Source organism: Perca flavescens, chromosome 6 (genome assembly GCF_004354835.1).
Source record: "Perca flavescens isolate YP-PL-M2 chromosome 6, PFLA_1.0, whole genome shotgun sequence".
In the NCBI taxonomy this organism is placed as follows: Eukaryota; Metazoa; Chordata; class Actinopteri; order Perciformes; family Percidae; genus Perca; species Perca flavescens.
In genome coordinates, this window is record NC_041336.1 from 17,769,824 (window position 1) to 17,783,199 (window position 13,376).

Consider the following 13,376-nt stretch of genomic DNA (forward strand, 5'->3'; position numbering starts at 1 on the left):
ATTATATTATACTCATCATCCTTTGGCATGATGCATGGTCACAAATCGCCACTGAAAATATTGGAAAAAAGCAGCGGCCACTACTTTGTCTATATAATATGGATCTGTGTTTCACAAACAGTGGTATTTTCCTTTGAGCAGTATAAGTGCAAATGTAATTAATACTTTCATCATGTAAGTTTTCCAGATATATAACCAGCATTAAAGCTTTTAAAAAATACTTCTAACCAGTCTTTAAAGCATAAATCTAGTGCAGCTCAATATGGCATGTCGGTTTGCTCCTGACATTCACCATAACAGCTTCAGTCCAACTCTGTGCAGAACTATCAACTGACACAGTGCAGGTCAGTGAGGAAGGTAATGTGCACGAACAAGTAGTGACCTGGGCATCTGATCTGATCCAGGGTCAGTGCAGAACAGTGGCCAGTAGAGGGCATCAGACCGCTGTATCAGTGTCGGATGGTTCCTCCTTCAAACCAGCGTGTGCTGCATCCGCATCCAGAGGGTGTATTGTTGGTTGTAGTGCGCCTGTTGCACAGTCTTCATCCAAAGCAGAATGAGTCAGACATTTTCTTGATGTGACTTGTGTCAAAGCTTCATTCATTATTTACAACAGTTATATATTAGAAGTCCTCATGTGCAATTTTATGTACAAGAAGTTTAGAAATGTGTATCTTAAACAATTATGTAAAACAAAGTAGATTTCTCCTTCTCACATCATCCACTTCTGTCTGTCTGTATTTTATTTTATTTTTTTTACAAAGATTAACAACATTCACATATAGTGTTCTCATTTCAGATTTACTCTATTGTTAAACTAATGCTTTTGTTATTAATAATATTAATAATACTACTTTGACATTGTGCGTTAAGAAACTGGATTGATGATGTAAGAAATTCAGATAACTTTTTTTTTACCACATTTATCTTTCGGTATAATAACATAATCCATGTATTTTTTTATGAATTACGTATGTATAAAACTATGTGCATCCTCAGTCTTTGTGATCAGTGTTTTGCATTGTACATTTCCTAGTGCATACAAATTTCCTGCAGCACTGCAGCATCTTCGTATATTACCGCAGCCCCTCGCTCTCCCTGCCTCACTCTCCCTCCCCTATATCTCCTCTGTCACTCAACCTAACCTCTAAAGTCTTTCTAGGAACCCCTTTTTTGCCTCTTTCCATGACAAAATGACAAAATTCATCTTTTTCTTTTCCACTCATCTCCTGTCTTAATTTTTGTCCGTCTGTCCGTCACAGTTTCTGTCAAATCTCCACAATCCTGTAAAATCCTTACTTTCAATCTCCAACACTTCTTTGTCCTTGGTTCATATTGTTCCAAATCTACATTTCATTATGTTTGATCACCTCTCCCTCCACTTCATCTTACGTGATCTGTGCTCCAAGCTCAGCATTTACTCTTATCCACATCTAATAGTACAGTACATGTGATTATGAGGAGTCTGCATCTCTCCAACTCTCCCCAATGCTCCCTCTTCCTAACAGGGGGAGGCGCTCATGTGCATGTGTGTGTGATAGTGAGGGGGAGGTACAGGCGATGGAGGCATGGCCATGGGAAGAGCCTGGCCTTGAGGATGTGAGGAGTGCGACCTGGTGAGGGTGTGTGTGGAGGGGTAGCCAGCAGACTGTGGAGGCATTTGGTAGCTCCCTGCGGAAGAAGACCCAGAAGGCGGGCCACCCTGGCCCTGGAGACTGCTTTTGGGCAGCGCTGGGGGTGCCTGGTTGAGCTGAATGGAGATGTCGCTGGAAGCATTGGAGGTGCTGCGGCCTCGCTTCGGCGGAGGCCAGGAGGATTCTGGGTGGAGGAACTGACCGCTGTAGTCGCTGCCCTCGGACAGGCGGGGGCGGTAGAGTGCAGGGTGGGGGCGGAACATCTCTTCCTCTGCGTAGCGCTTCATAAACAGATAGACTGACATCACCCCGGCCCCCTGAGACAGTGGGTGAGAAAAGGAAGCAGGAAATGATGAGGGGGTGATAAGATGCAAACAGGGAGAGAGACACAAAACAATTCAAAGAAATAGTAACAAGTGATGGCTGGGGGAATTAGATTAAAAGTGACTAATAGGCAAGATGTGTTAAAGGGAATGTACAAAGTAGAGAGGTGAAAGTATGAGCTTTTGATTTAGAAAGATGAAGGTACGCTTTAAGTTTAAGCAAACGAGACAGATAGGCAAAAGAAGGAGACAAAAGTGTGAAGCACAGGGGAGAAAGGAAAGGAGAGAGGAGATGAGTGTCCACTGCATCACATTAAGAGCAGTGCTGCTGATGATGGGAAAGAGACAGGAGGGGCAGAAAGAGCAGGGAGGGGAGGTGGGAAGATGAGCAGAAGATTCACATGAAACCTCACCACGCATGACATGAACACACACACACACACACACACACACACACACACACACACACACACACACACACACACACACACACACACACACACACACACAGAGCTCAGATTGACCTCTTTGAGTAAGAAGGAAGAGGCAGCAAAGGCGAAGGACCAGCCATAGTGGTAGTTGAAGAACTGCTCGGGCTCCCTGGGCCGGTTCATCACCTCATCATTAATACTGGAGATGTAGAGCACCAAGCCCACCACCAGACTGAGGCCTGCACACAGCACATTAACAATGACAGTGAGTAAGAGAGAGAGAGAGAGTCAGATACAAGAAAGAGCAAGGAGGTCATTATATGGCAATCCAGACAGCTGCACCAGTGGGGACCATGAGGGTTTAAGAGAGAGAGAGAGAGAGAGAGAGAGAGAGAGAGATGGGATGTGGAGTGACCACACCAAGCAATTAGCCTCCAAAATGCTAACATTAATAAAGAGATGAGAGAGAGACCAGAAGGAGTGTATGTCAAAATTACATTTTTTTTCGATTGCTAAACAACAGTGGGCACAACTGGAGTCACATGTGCAAAACTCTAACTACAGTCTCCACAGCAATGCTAACACACTGCTGTCAAAACTGTTAACCACGCATTCAAAACAGAATAGATTTCAGTCTGGTGCCTATCAAACACTGCTGATTGCAATTTTGTGTCTTTGTGTCTTAGCAAGTGTCTTATTTTAGACTAGTTAGTGAACATATATGGTATTTATACAGAGAAAGCTCAGAAAGACTTTTTTTGTATAAAATCACCAAATAAGAATGAAACAGTTATACACTGTACTGTTTGAGAGAAACGGGTAAAAGAGCAAAGATACCAACATGTCCAGGTAAGATGTCTGAGGTTATGTACACAGCTATAAAAAAAAGTGAAAAACACTATATCTTTACAATAGTAAAACTGCATTCTTACTGTTTTTCAGAAAGTAATGGAGGTGGAAGCAATAGAAACACCACATTCATTAGTATTTAGAGATGATGCAGACATCCAATGTGATGAAGAAAACCTGCCACATGATGCTGGAGAGAGGCAGGATTAGTCACACTATTCGTTGGTACTGTTATGTACCTTTTAGTTGTTTTTTTTCCCCAGTAATTCCATAAATTATTAGAGACAAAATACTTTATTGAAGAAAACTGCTGATTTTCATTCCTTCTTGTTTACCTTATGTAAAAATTGGTATATTATACAATCTATATTTTTTCCTTAAATAAACTGTTGAGTAGTGTCAAGTCACTCAAATTGTTCAAACTGTAAAGATGAGAAAGTTTGTAATTTCTGTATTGGTGTTTGATGCTAGTGTTTTTACCCTCAGTGTGTTCTGAGTGACGGTGTGTGTTATCTCAGTGAGGCCTGTGCATAGTGTTTGAGACGTGTGTTAAGAGTTGTGTTGCTTTGAATGAGTTTTGCAGGTGATGTAAACTGTTTAGCTCAGGTGACTGTAGGTAGTGCAGACTGTAGTTTGAGTTTTGCACATATGACTCCAGTTGTGCCCACTGTCGTTTAACAATCGAAAAAAACTGTAAGATAAAGAGATAAAGATTAATGACCTGTAGAGATGAAAAAACTTTAAACTGAAAATTTCCCCCCATAGAAGCAAAAGCAAAATGCCCTTTTGTGTGTTTGTGTGTGTGTGTGTGTGTGTGTTGGGAAGGACTCTCTATGAGTATTTTGGGTTCCTTTCTCTCCTGCAACAACCCTGTCTCATATAAAATTACATTTCACTACTAATTTATTTATTTTGCTAATATTTGTTTTTAGATTAGATCATGTTTGGCATGATGTTGATGATGTATGTAGTGGTACAATTTTAGTGTGTGGTTTTGGCAACATAAGTACTTTGGTTAAGGTTAGACTGTGGTTACGGGTAATTGTTAATAAATACCTTGTGCTTCAAATCACTACGGACTTTATCAATATTTAACCATCATCTTTCCTGAACCTTAACTACTACTATCCTTTGAGTGCCCAAATATAACCCTATGAGTGGATGTTGTATTGCAAGATGTTATGAAATCCTGCATGATTGCAGGATAAAATTTGGAAATGTCAGCAAGTGTTTTGCATGAACATTGGGTCAAAAAACCTTCATTATAACATGTTGTCATGATGGGGATTAACATAATTCAGGTGGCATACTATTCTCTTCAACATACAGTATTTGCACTTTCTAATAAGTACCATATTAATGTAATTTCTAGGAGACAGGGCTGCCTGCAGATCAACATTTAAACTGCACAATGGTCTTTCCTTTACTTATCCCGAGAGACAAAGTACTTTAATTGAATTGTCATATTGTAATGTCATATTCTAATTACTGATTGAGCTTGTGCATTTATAACATAGTTGTTCCTGAAAATCACAATCAAATTATGTTTCAAAAAAAGAGAGCGCTAAACATTGAAAAGAGGTAAAAAGGGCTAAAAAGTGGCTTGACACAGTTTTTAAGACCATTTAGCAAGAAGCTACATGCGTGAACTTCAGTGTGTTACAGGACTTATCGAGTACAATCATCATAAGGAAAACCAGAATGGGCTTTCAATAACCCTTTTCACCCAGAAGCAACAGATACAAAATTAAAACCCCTTCTTCCGAGAACACTCACATGCTCTCCACTCTGCTTCAGAAATGTTAAATTCATGAGATACAACATATGGCCAACATCGAAGAATGAATATTCAAAGAAAGCTGCATGCTGTAAGCAGCAAATATGAGTATTTTTAGCTTTCACTGCAAAATTCAAATGTACCACCGGGCTGTCATGCAGTAATGTCCTTCACTACAAACAGTTAAGAGGTTGTGTTGTCAATTTTAAATAGAAAAGTACAGAAAATGCAGAAACCATGCTGCTGTCAATCCTGCAGTGGAAGTACATCTTTATCTAAATAAGTAACCCCAAAACAATTGAGGTAAACAAGCATGTGCATGTGCACACTAAGAGCAGATGAAGTAAAAAAAGGGTGTGCATGTGTGTGAGACAAAAGGAAGAAGAAATAGAGGTACATTTTGTGTCTACAAGTACACATGGCTATGCAAGATGTCTGTGGGGTACAAGAGCAATTAAACCATACTTGAACAGCTGTGGTTCCATGCTCTGAATTCTGTAATATTAACCAGAATACGACAACCTAAAATATAATATTTACCAGACCGCCTTGTCAGTGATGCTAGCAGAATAGGCTCATATCACTTTGTATATCACAAACACCACCACATCCACAGTGACTCAGATACTGAAAGAATATACTCTGAATGAAGCAGTGAGTAGGAAATGAGATACAGTAAAGCAAAGAAAACTGAGAGGCTGGGTGAACAAGAGAAGGGGGGAGGCGGAGGGAAGAGGGATGAGTAGGGAAGGCAGGAGGAAGGCAGTGTTTAGAGAGAGGGGCTTAGTGCAGCAGAATATCTAACTGCTGAAAAGCATTTTGATACACGTGTCCCTTATTATCACCCTATTATCAAAATACCTCATGAAGTGAAACAATGCAACACTTCCAGCACAGGCTATAAACATGACATTACCCATGTTACATAACACCTATTATTTTGCTACATTCTTTATCAAGTACCCGCAATGGCAAAGTCAGTAGCTACCGTGGCGGATCCCGTTTGACACTCCTCTCTGCAGCGCTGCTTCCTTCTCTAACATGTCAAGTGAAACAGCCTTCAGAGAACATGAGCTCAAATTTGGCTTCTGACAGTCTTTACACCACACACAGAGGACAAGAAGTAGGAACATTACAGCCACCTGATGTTCAAGAAGGTTAACTACAATGCAGAAGCTGAAAGACCTGCTTGTGATACTGTGGGAATTTTGCATGTCTTTTCAGAAGTTTCACAATCCCTAGATGTAGTCCCAAATTCATAATTCATCACATAAAGACTGTTTAGTTTCAAAGTAATGCAAGTCAGAAGAGCAGGAAACTCTCCCCCTGCGGTCATTAAAACTAATCTAGTCACCTTTTCTGATGACAGCCTACATACCTGCATGATACACTAAAAATAGAGCCGTGATGGAGTGTCTCCATGTGTGACCACAGGACACACCAGGCTGCTGTAATCAATCACAGAGCGAAGGTGTGGTGACAGCGGTACATGAGTAATAGCTCTCACCTGAGAGGATGAAGAAGATGCCAGACACAAAGGCCAGGATGGTGCGCTCAGGCCGGATGTGTCCGATGTTACTGATGACGAATGCCGTGAAGACGAAGAGCAGTGACACCATCGGGAAGGGCGTGGCCGTCCGCACCATCTCTATAGGGAGGAGAGGTCACTGTGTTAAGCAAAGCTGATGTAATGTGTCCTTAAACTGCTGGGAAAGGTGAATGATAATGTCTCTGAAGAAAAGTGAAAAGTTTTTGAAAAGTTTTAGTTAATACTGTCAGAGGAAGTAAACTCTAGAATATAAAGTATGCTCAGTTATGTGGACATGCCGTGAGTTTCATCACTAAAACAGGGAGATGGGAAACAGTTTTCCTATTTTACAATAGTCTGCTGTTTACAGACATATTTCTAACCAAACTCACTGTAGGATTCACTGTATGAGTTATGATGCAACACTTTGCTAGGAAGTTACAACAAAACATAGTGACATGGTTGTAAACCTAAAAGATTACAGAGAAACATCACTGAATTTCATCTTTTCATTTATTATTTTACGAATATGCTCTTTGAATATTTATTCCATTCCAAAACAGCAATTAGAAAATGATGCTGGCGAAGAACAAATGACAACTCTTGATGTTAAAATGTTAACTTTTAAGAGAGATAGAGAACTTTAAGATAGCAAAACTCTTTCTAGTTTTCTGGATGTTCCTGTTCTATTTCAAATTAAGTTTACTTTAACTTTTTTGTAAATCCCTTAAAAACACATCTTTGTTCATTAGGATGATCTGGTTTCTCAATAAAATAAATAAATATCTTATTTTGTCCGACCAACAGTCCAAAACCCAAAGATATTTAGTTTACAGTGATATAAAGCAGAACATCCTCACAGTTGAGAAGCTGCAACAAAAGAATTTGGGCTGTTTTTCTTTTATCGATTATCAAAATAGTAATATTATCTTCTGTCAACCCACTAATAGTTGCAGTTCTAAAATGATGTTCAAATTTCAGTACCCACGATTAATCAGCAGGGGGACTCTGCAGTTCCTCTCATACAGCAGATAATGTGTAATGTCACTGGGCTGTTGTATGTTTAACTCACTGAGGATATTTGCAGTGTTTTCAGTGGTGATCTCGATATCGGGTTCAGTGAAGTACTCAGATGCAACACATCTCCCGTTCTCTGCTCCTGAGAGGAAACACATACACACAAAAAGGAAAATGTTGGGGTTTGCTTTTAGGATCAAAGTCAGTGATGCATGAGGAAACAAAAAAAGCATGTGGGTCTCTGCAGTCCTGCTCACAGGTAACGATCATGTTTTGTGACAGCTATGATTCTGGAGGCCAGAAGCTCGCTTTCGCTCTTTTCTCCCTTCACTGCTCTCTCACTCGGCTGCTTTTTCAGTGTGTTTGTCGCTGTGATGATGTGGACATATGCACACACTCGTAGCAGCATTGTTTGGATGGTGTGTGTGTGTGTGTGTGTGTGTGTGTGTGCACACCTATCTGTCTTCTACAGTCATACTTTCATTTTTGAATGTGAATATTCAAAAATGTTGTTGTATCTTCCTACCGGCCACGAAGCAAACTCTCCAGAGGCCTGAATGCAGCGCCATCTTCACCTCCATGCTCTGGTTCTGCTGCAGGATGATGCCCTCCACCATGATCAGCCAGTAGTCTGTGGACACGGCCACCCCCACCAGCAGCAGCCCGCAGGCTCCGAACACTGTGGACAGGATGGTCAACGCACGGCTACTGCATGAACTCATCTGGAGGGAGGAACGAAGGAGGGAAGGGAGTTAGAGACGGAGGAATGACACGTCACAACTGCGGAGACACAAATGTAGGTACATTTGGACAGGGTCATGGAGGGAGGTCATGAGGAACGGGGGGAAACACCGAATGTGACTTGATCACATGCAAACAGCTATTGGCTATCTTCCTGTCTCGCCTTGTTATTCCTAAAGATGAGTTAGGGACACATCCGGTGGCAGCCAATCCTGATAAAGGTTAGAGAGAAGTTAACGCAACAGAGGATGACTTTATGGTGAACCACTGAACTTAGGCAAGGACTAAGAGATAAATAGTAGAAACACACACACACACACAGATCAGGAGAGGTCCTGTGTGACTCAAACATGGTCTTTCTGTGACTTAGTTCCGGTTGATGGGGAAAGACTTCACTGCAAATCCTTTGAGCACGCTGTCTGTATGCATTTGTGAGGTTCTGTGCATGTGTGTGTGTGTGTGTGTGTGTGTGTGTGTGTGTGTGATTGTTCAGCCACTAGCCTTTGCTTAATTTGGGCCGCTGTTTATTATCATCAGCTTAACAAGTAATGGAGAACAAACACATGTGGAAAACACAAAGAGGGCTGGTGTTTACTGTAAACACCCTCATTTTGTTGAGTTATTAAGCAAGCACATTGTGCATTACACAGGGAGGATTATTACTGTAATGCAGCTGATCTCATAACCTCCTTTTTAAGAGGTTAGCTTCACCCTTGTTTGATTATTTTGACGTGTTTGGATGTCTCTCTTGTTCGAATTTACAGATTTTATTCCATATATGGTAGATACATTGGATTTTTTTCAATTTATCCAGGCTTATACCTGGTGGTCATTGTATTAGGCACTACTAGCTATACTATGGGACCACATTTAGTTCTTTCAGCAGGAGCTTGGCCCATGATGGTGGCATCTCTCAGTACTGTATCGCATTGCATCACACAGGCTGTGCAGGCCTTTAAAGTACACTTATGTGACTTTGAATGAAATGTGACACTGTAATAACAGGCTGGAAGAGACCAATTATGGGCAATGCACCTGCTCTGCAACAAGGTATAAACACACACTGACACTCAATCCTCAAAACTGCAACAGTGGCCCAATGTGTACCAAGAAAACTTCTCTGACATCATTACACATACTGTGCTGTTTGCTGTGTACAAGAGGCAGATGGAGCTTTTACACCAAATATCTGACCCTTACTGTCACAGAATAATTGATATTAGTTCTAACAGAAAATGTTTTTGCTCCTCTCTTCGTCCAGTACGTAACTTCTCAGGCTTCAGCCTCTTGTTCTTACCGTAGCTGACAGGAGTGAAATCAGGCACGTTCTTCTGCTGATGTAACACAGCTGCTGCTTCAATGTTTGAAAAGATGTGTTTGAGCTTTTCCTCCGCATATCGCTGTTGTGCTGAGCTGTTATTTGGATACTTGTGCCTGGCTGTTTGACCAACATTAATAAAAATGTTCACAGTGCAGCAGCTGACCAGATTCCTTTTTGCAGTTTCTTGTATCATTCTCTGTATTCATTCTTGGTTCCTTGTCACTGTCTTGTGGAGTGAACCATTTGCATAAAAATGTATGGTAAAATGGCTAGCCATGGTTAAGGTAACTAATTCAACATTGACCATTTATCAGGCACTTAATAAGGCTTTGAGGATGGAAAATGAATGCCAAATTAATGACTTAAACATGAGAACCACTTTATTCTTTTTCTTTGTAAGACAAGCCTTTGAGTCTTTAAATAGCACAGCTATAATAGATACAACCATTCTGCTGGGGAATGAACTCTTAAAGATTAAGCTTGGCCTCATCTTATCTGGACAGCTATTGTGCAAGACATGACCATTATAGAAGTTGCTTCAGTTTCTATGCAGCACCGGGGATAAATCAAGCTTCTTTTGTGAGCAAGCATATGTGTAAGAACAGAGCTAGCTGGTGGTTAAGGGTATGCATCAGAGAAATCCTCTGAGAAATGACAAGTTTGGGCATGTTAAGGCTGAAAGAAGCACATGAAGCACAGGGCGAATTACCAATATGAGGGGGAAAGTATGACCAACCACTAACATTCCCACAAACAGGACAGATTAAAGATGGAAAATCAGGGTGATCAAAAGACAAAGGTACCAGATTTACAGATGGCAGGATACATTCATCTGAGACACAAAGGCACAATTAAAGATGTGTATGAATTCATGTATGAAGTTTCACACCAAGGTTTCTTTAATTCTTCTTCTTTAGTCAGAGGTTGTGAATCACACAGCAGGCCTAGAAGTGGCCACTGCTGCTGCTGACACTTGGAACTGGTGGACAAGAGTTTGAGCCTGTGTGATTGAAAGAGTTTGAGGCAGTCTCCGTAAAATCAAAAAACAACTCACTGAAATTACATGAAATAACCAAAGACACATAGGGGGGAGATATAAAGAGGAGCAGAGAGGAGTGGGAATGAACAATCACACCTTCCAGCAGTTGGAGGGTGTGCCAAAGTGGTCAGGAATGAGTAGAATCAGTTGGAGTTGCAACCCAGCAGACATGAGTGGAAGGGCCTGAGTGGCTCTTCTAGACTTGTTCAGCACCACGGACAGCACCCTCATCTCACTCATATAGACAGCACCATCAAATTGAAAACGTAAAATACATCCTGCTGGGTCATAATGGATTTGGACACAAACGAGAGGAACCGATTCAGCTCTTCGCCGCCCATGATTGTGTTCACATCATCCCTCCCAAAAAAAAGAAAATTTAAAGAGCTGTTGCAGCTTTGGGAGAAATAGCCATTGTAGACTTGAGATTGAGATTCAGCAGAAGAAAAATAAATTGCTGTTAGATTTGTGATAACAATCCCATTTTAGCGCTCTGAGACAGGCCCCTCAGCTCCCTCACCCAGAAAGTAATGAGCCAATTGAATTGGCTAGATAGGTGCCACAAGGGGGACAACAGGTTTAATTCTCTCTAATCTGTCACAATCTACAGACTGACATCACCTCTAAGCCTTGCAGGCAAGAAAGACACCAAGAGAAAGAGGGAGTGATGGGTGAGAGGAGACGATTCGGAGATGTGCTGAAGAAAAGAAAGCAGTAGCGAGAGGAGAGAGGAGGAGGATGAGACTATGTTTGGAGAGTATTTAAGGCAGGGACAGCACGAGTAGATGTAGCAGATATAGGTTAACACAGGGAAAGACCTTGGCCCAAAAAATGGAAGGACTACACTGCACGCGCAAGACGGGGATGCGCCTACACCTGTGCTAAACTAACCACCTTGACTGTGCAGCGTCTCAAAAATAAGCCCGAGAGCAGGATGGAATCACTCACTGGAAAATAAATGACTTCATAACGACTAAACGTAGATATCGTGACTCAATGGGTAGGTTCTCTCATGATTTCTCAGAGCATTTCAGCTGCGCAGCCACACTCTGGTGAAACTCGCACCATTTTCACAGAGCCCAGCAGGATAGTTAAACATCATATTTTCTGTAAACTACATGTACGTGAAGCGGGATCTGTATCCTGGTAGAGGGCTGACTGAGGTAGTGATGTGCGCAAATGATTGTTTAGAACCCCCCTCTACTGTCACACACACTCACACGCGGAGTTTGGAGATGATAAACACAGAGCAGGGAACATGTGAGCGACTCACACACAAAATTGGGATGAAATGGGGGGATGAAGAGCAGCTGAACGACTCGGCTTCCAGGTAATATTTAACTGTGATATCTCAGAAGAAAGATGAGCGGCTGTCTTTACGCTAACACGACATGAGGACACGTTATGAATGCTGCGCTTTTCATAGCTGTCTTCACACACAATAAACAACACATACATTTTAAATGACTGAGACAGGTTGAAAAGGCACCATCGTCACAATTACTGCCAAGAAACGCACAACTGTAGTTATTTAAAAGGAGAAGAAAAAAAATACTCACCCTGCCACGAGAGTCGTGCGCACACGTCAGTAGCCAAGAAACCTCACACCAGGGAGGCTTGGTGGATTTTTGGTCTCTCTTCTTCTTCTCTCTCTCTCGCTTCTATGTGTTTTCCCTTAGGCCTCCTTACCCTTTCTCTAAATCCCTCACTCTCTCTTTCACTCAATCTGTCCCAGGCACTGCGGTGGATTGGTCCAGCAAGCTACTTTGGCTACAACAGAGACATAGCAGGAGCAGGAGGGAAAGAAGTGTTGGAGAGAGAGAGAGCGAGAGGGTGAGATAGTGAGTGAGCGAGAGAGCGAGAGAGAGAGAGAGAGAGAGAGAGAGAGAGAGAGAGGCAGGGAGTCATGTTCAACTACTATTTCTCTTCTTATCGTATATCAGTTTTTAAATGATTTGTTTTTTGTTTTTCTTTCATTATAATATACAGTAATGTAGCTGTATAATGTTGCATAATGTAGCGTATGTTGTATATAGTGTCGTGTAGCTATGTGCAAACATTTCTTTAAATTTATTTTATTGGTTGTTTATATTTTCATAATTGTTGTGTCCATTTACGTCCACATTTGTCCATTTTCTTTTATTATCAGCATGTCAGTCATCTGCCACACACAGATGGCACTAACCTGTAGGAGAGCTGCTCTACAAATAAAGTTGAATTGTCTGTTTTCTTACATTTTTAAGAAATATTTTACTTACATTCTACACCTCATATTGTAGGCTTACTGTATGCTTTGACAATGCTGTACTTAAATAATGATTGTGCCAATAAAGCAAAATAAAATTTAACTTCAATTTAAACTTAAATCCAATTTACAACATTAAACATAAAATTGGCTATAAGTAGAAAACACAGTACCTGCCCTCTTAGTAGCTGCAGTTCATTCAAGATCTTCACTTTAATTTAAACCCACATTTTGACTGCAGATGAATACCAGTTAAACTGCACAGGCAGTATACTCTGTCTCGCTTTCTCTCTTCATCCCTCTCCTCCTCTTCCGCTTGGCCCCCTCATCCTTTGTCTCCTGTGGTCCATGTCCCTTGGTCTATTTTTAGCTGGCTGGTGGAGGAATCCTTTATTTTTAGTAAGGATATCAATAGTCTACAGCACACTCTGACCTCAGGGCATGATCGTGTGTGTGTGTGTGTGTGTGTGT

The 13,376-nt window shown here is 41.3% G+C and overlaps 1 protein-coding gene across 1 annotated transcript; it reads right to left on the minus strand.

Moving 5' to 3' along the window:
* Window positions 1–1,501: 1,501 nt before the first annotated feature.
* Window positions 1,502–12,435, minus strand: cacng7b (calcium channel, voltage-dependent, gamma subunit 7b). Its single transcript, XM_028581701.1, has 6 exons — window positions 12,220–12,435; window positions 8,086–8,281; window positions 7,615–7,701; window positions 6,522–6,662; window positions 2,482–2,627; window positions 1,502–1,951 (listed from the first exon to the last, which is right to left on the minus strand). Exons 2-6 carry the CDS (start codon window positions 8,279–8,281, stop codon window positions 1,502–1,504), a joined length of 1,020 nt encoding a protein of 339 aa, XP_028437502.1. The 5' UTR covers window positions 12,220–12,435.
* Window positions 12,436–13,376: the final 941 nt, after the last annotated feature.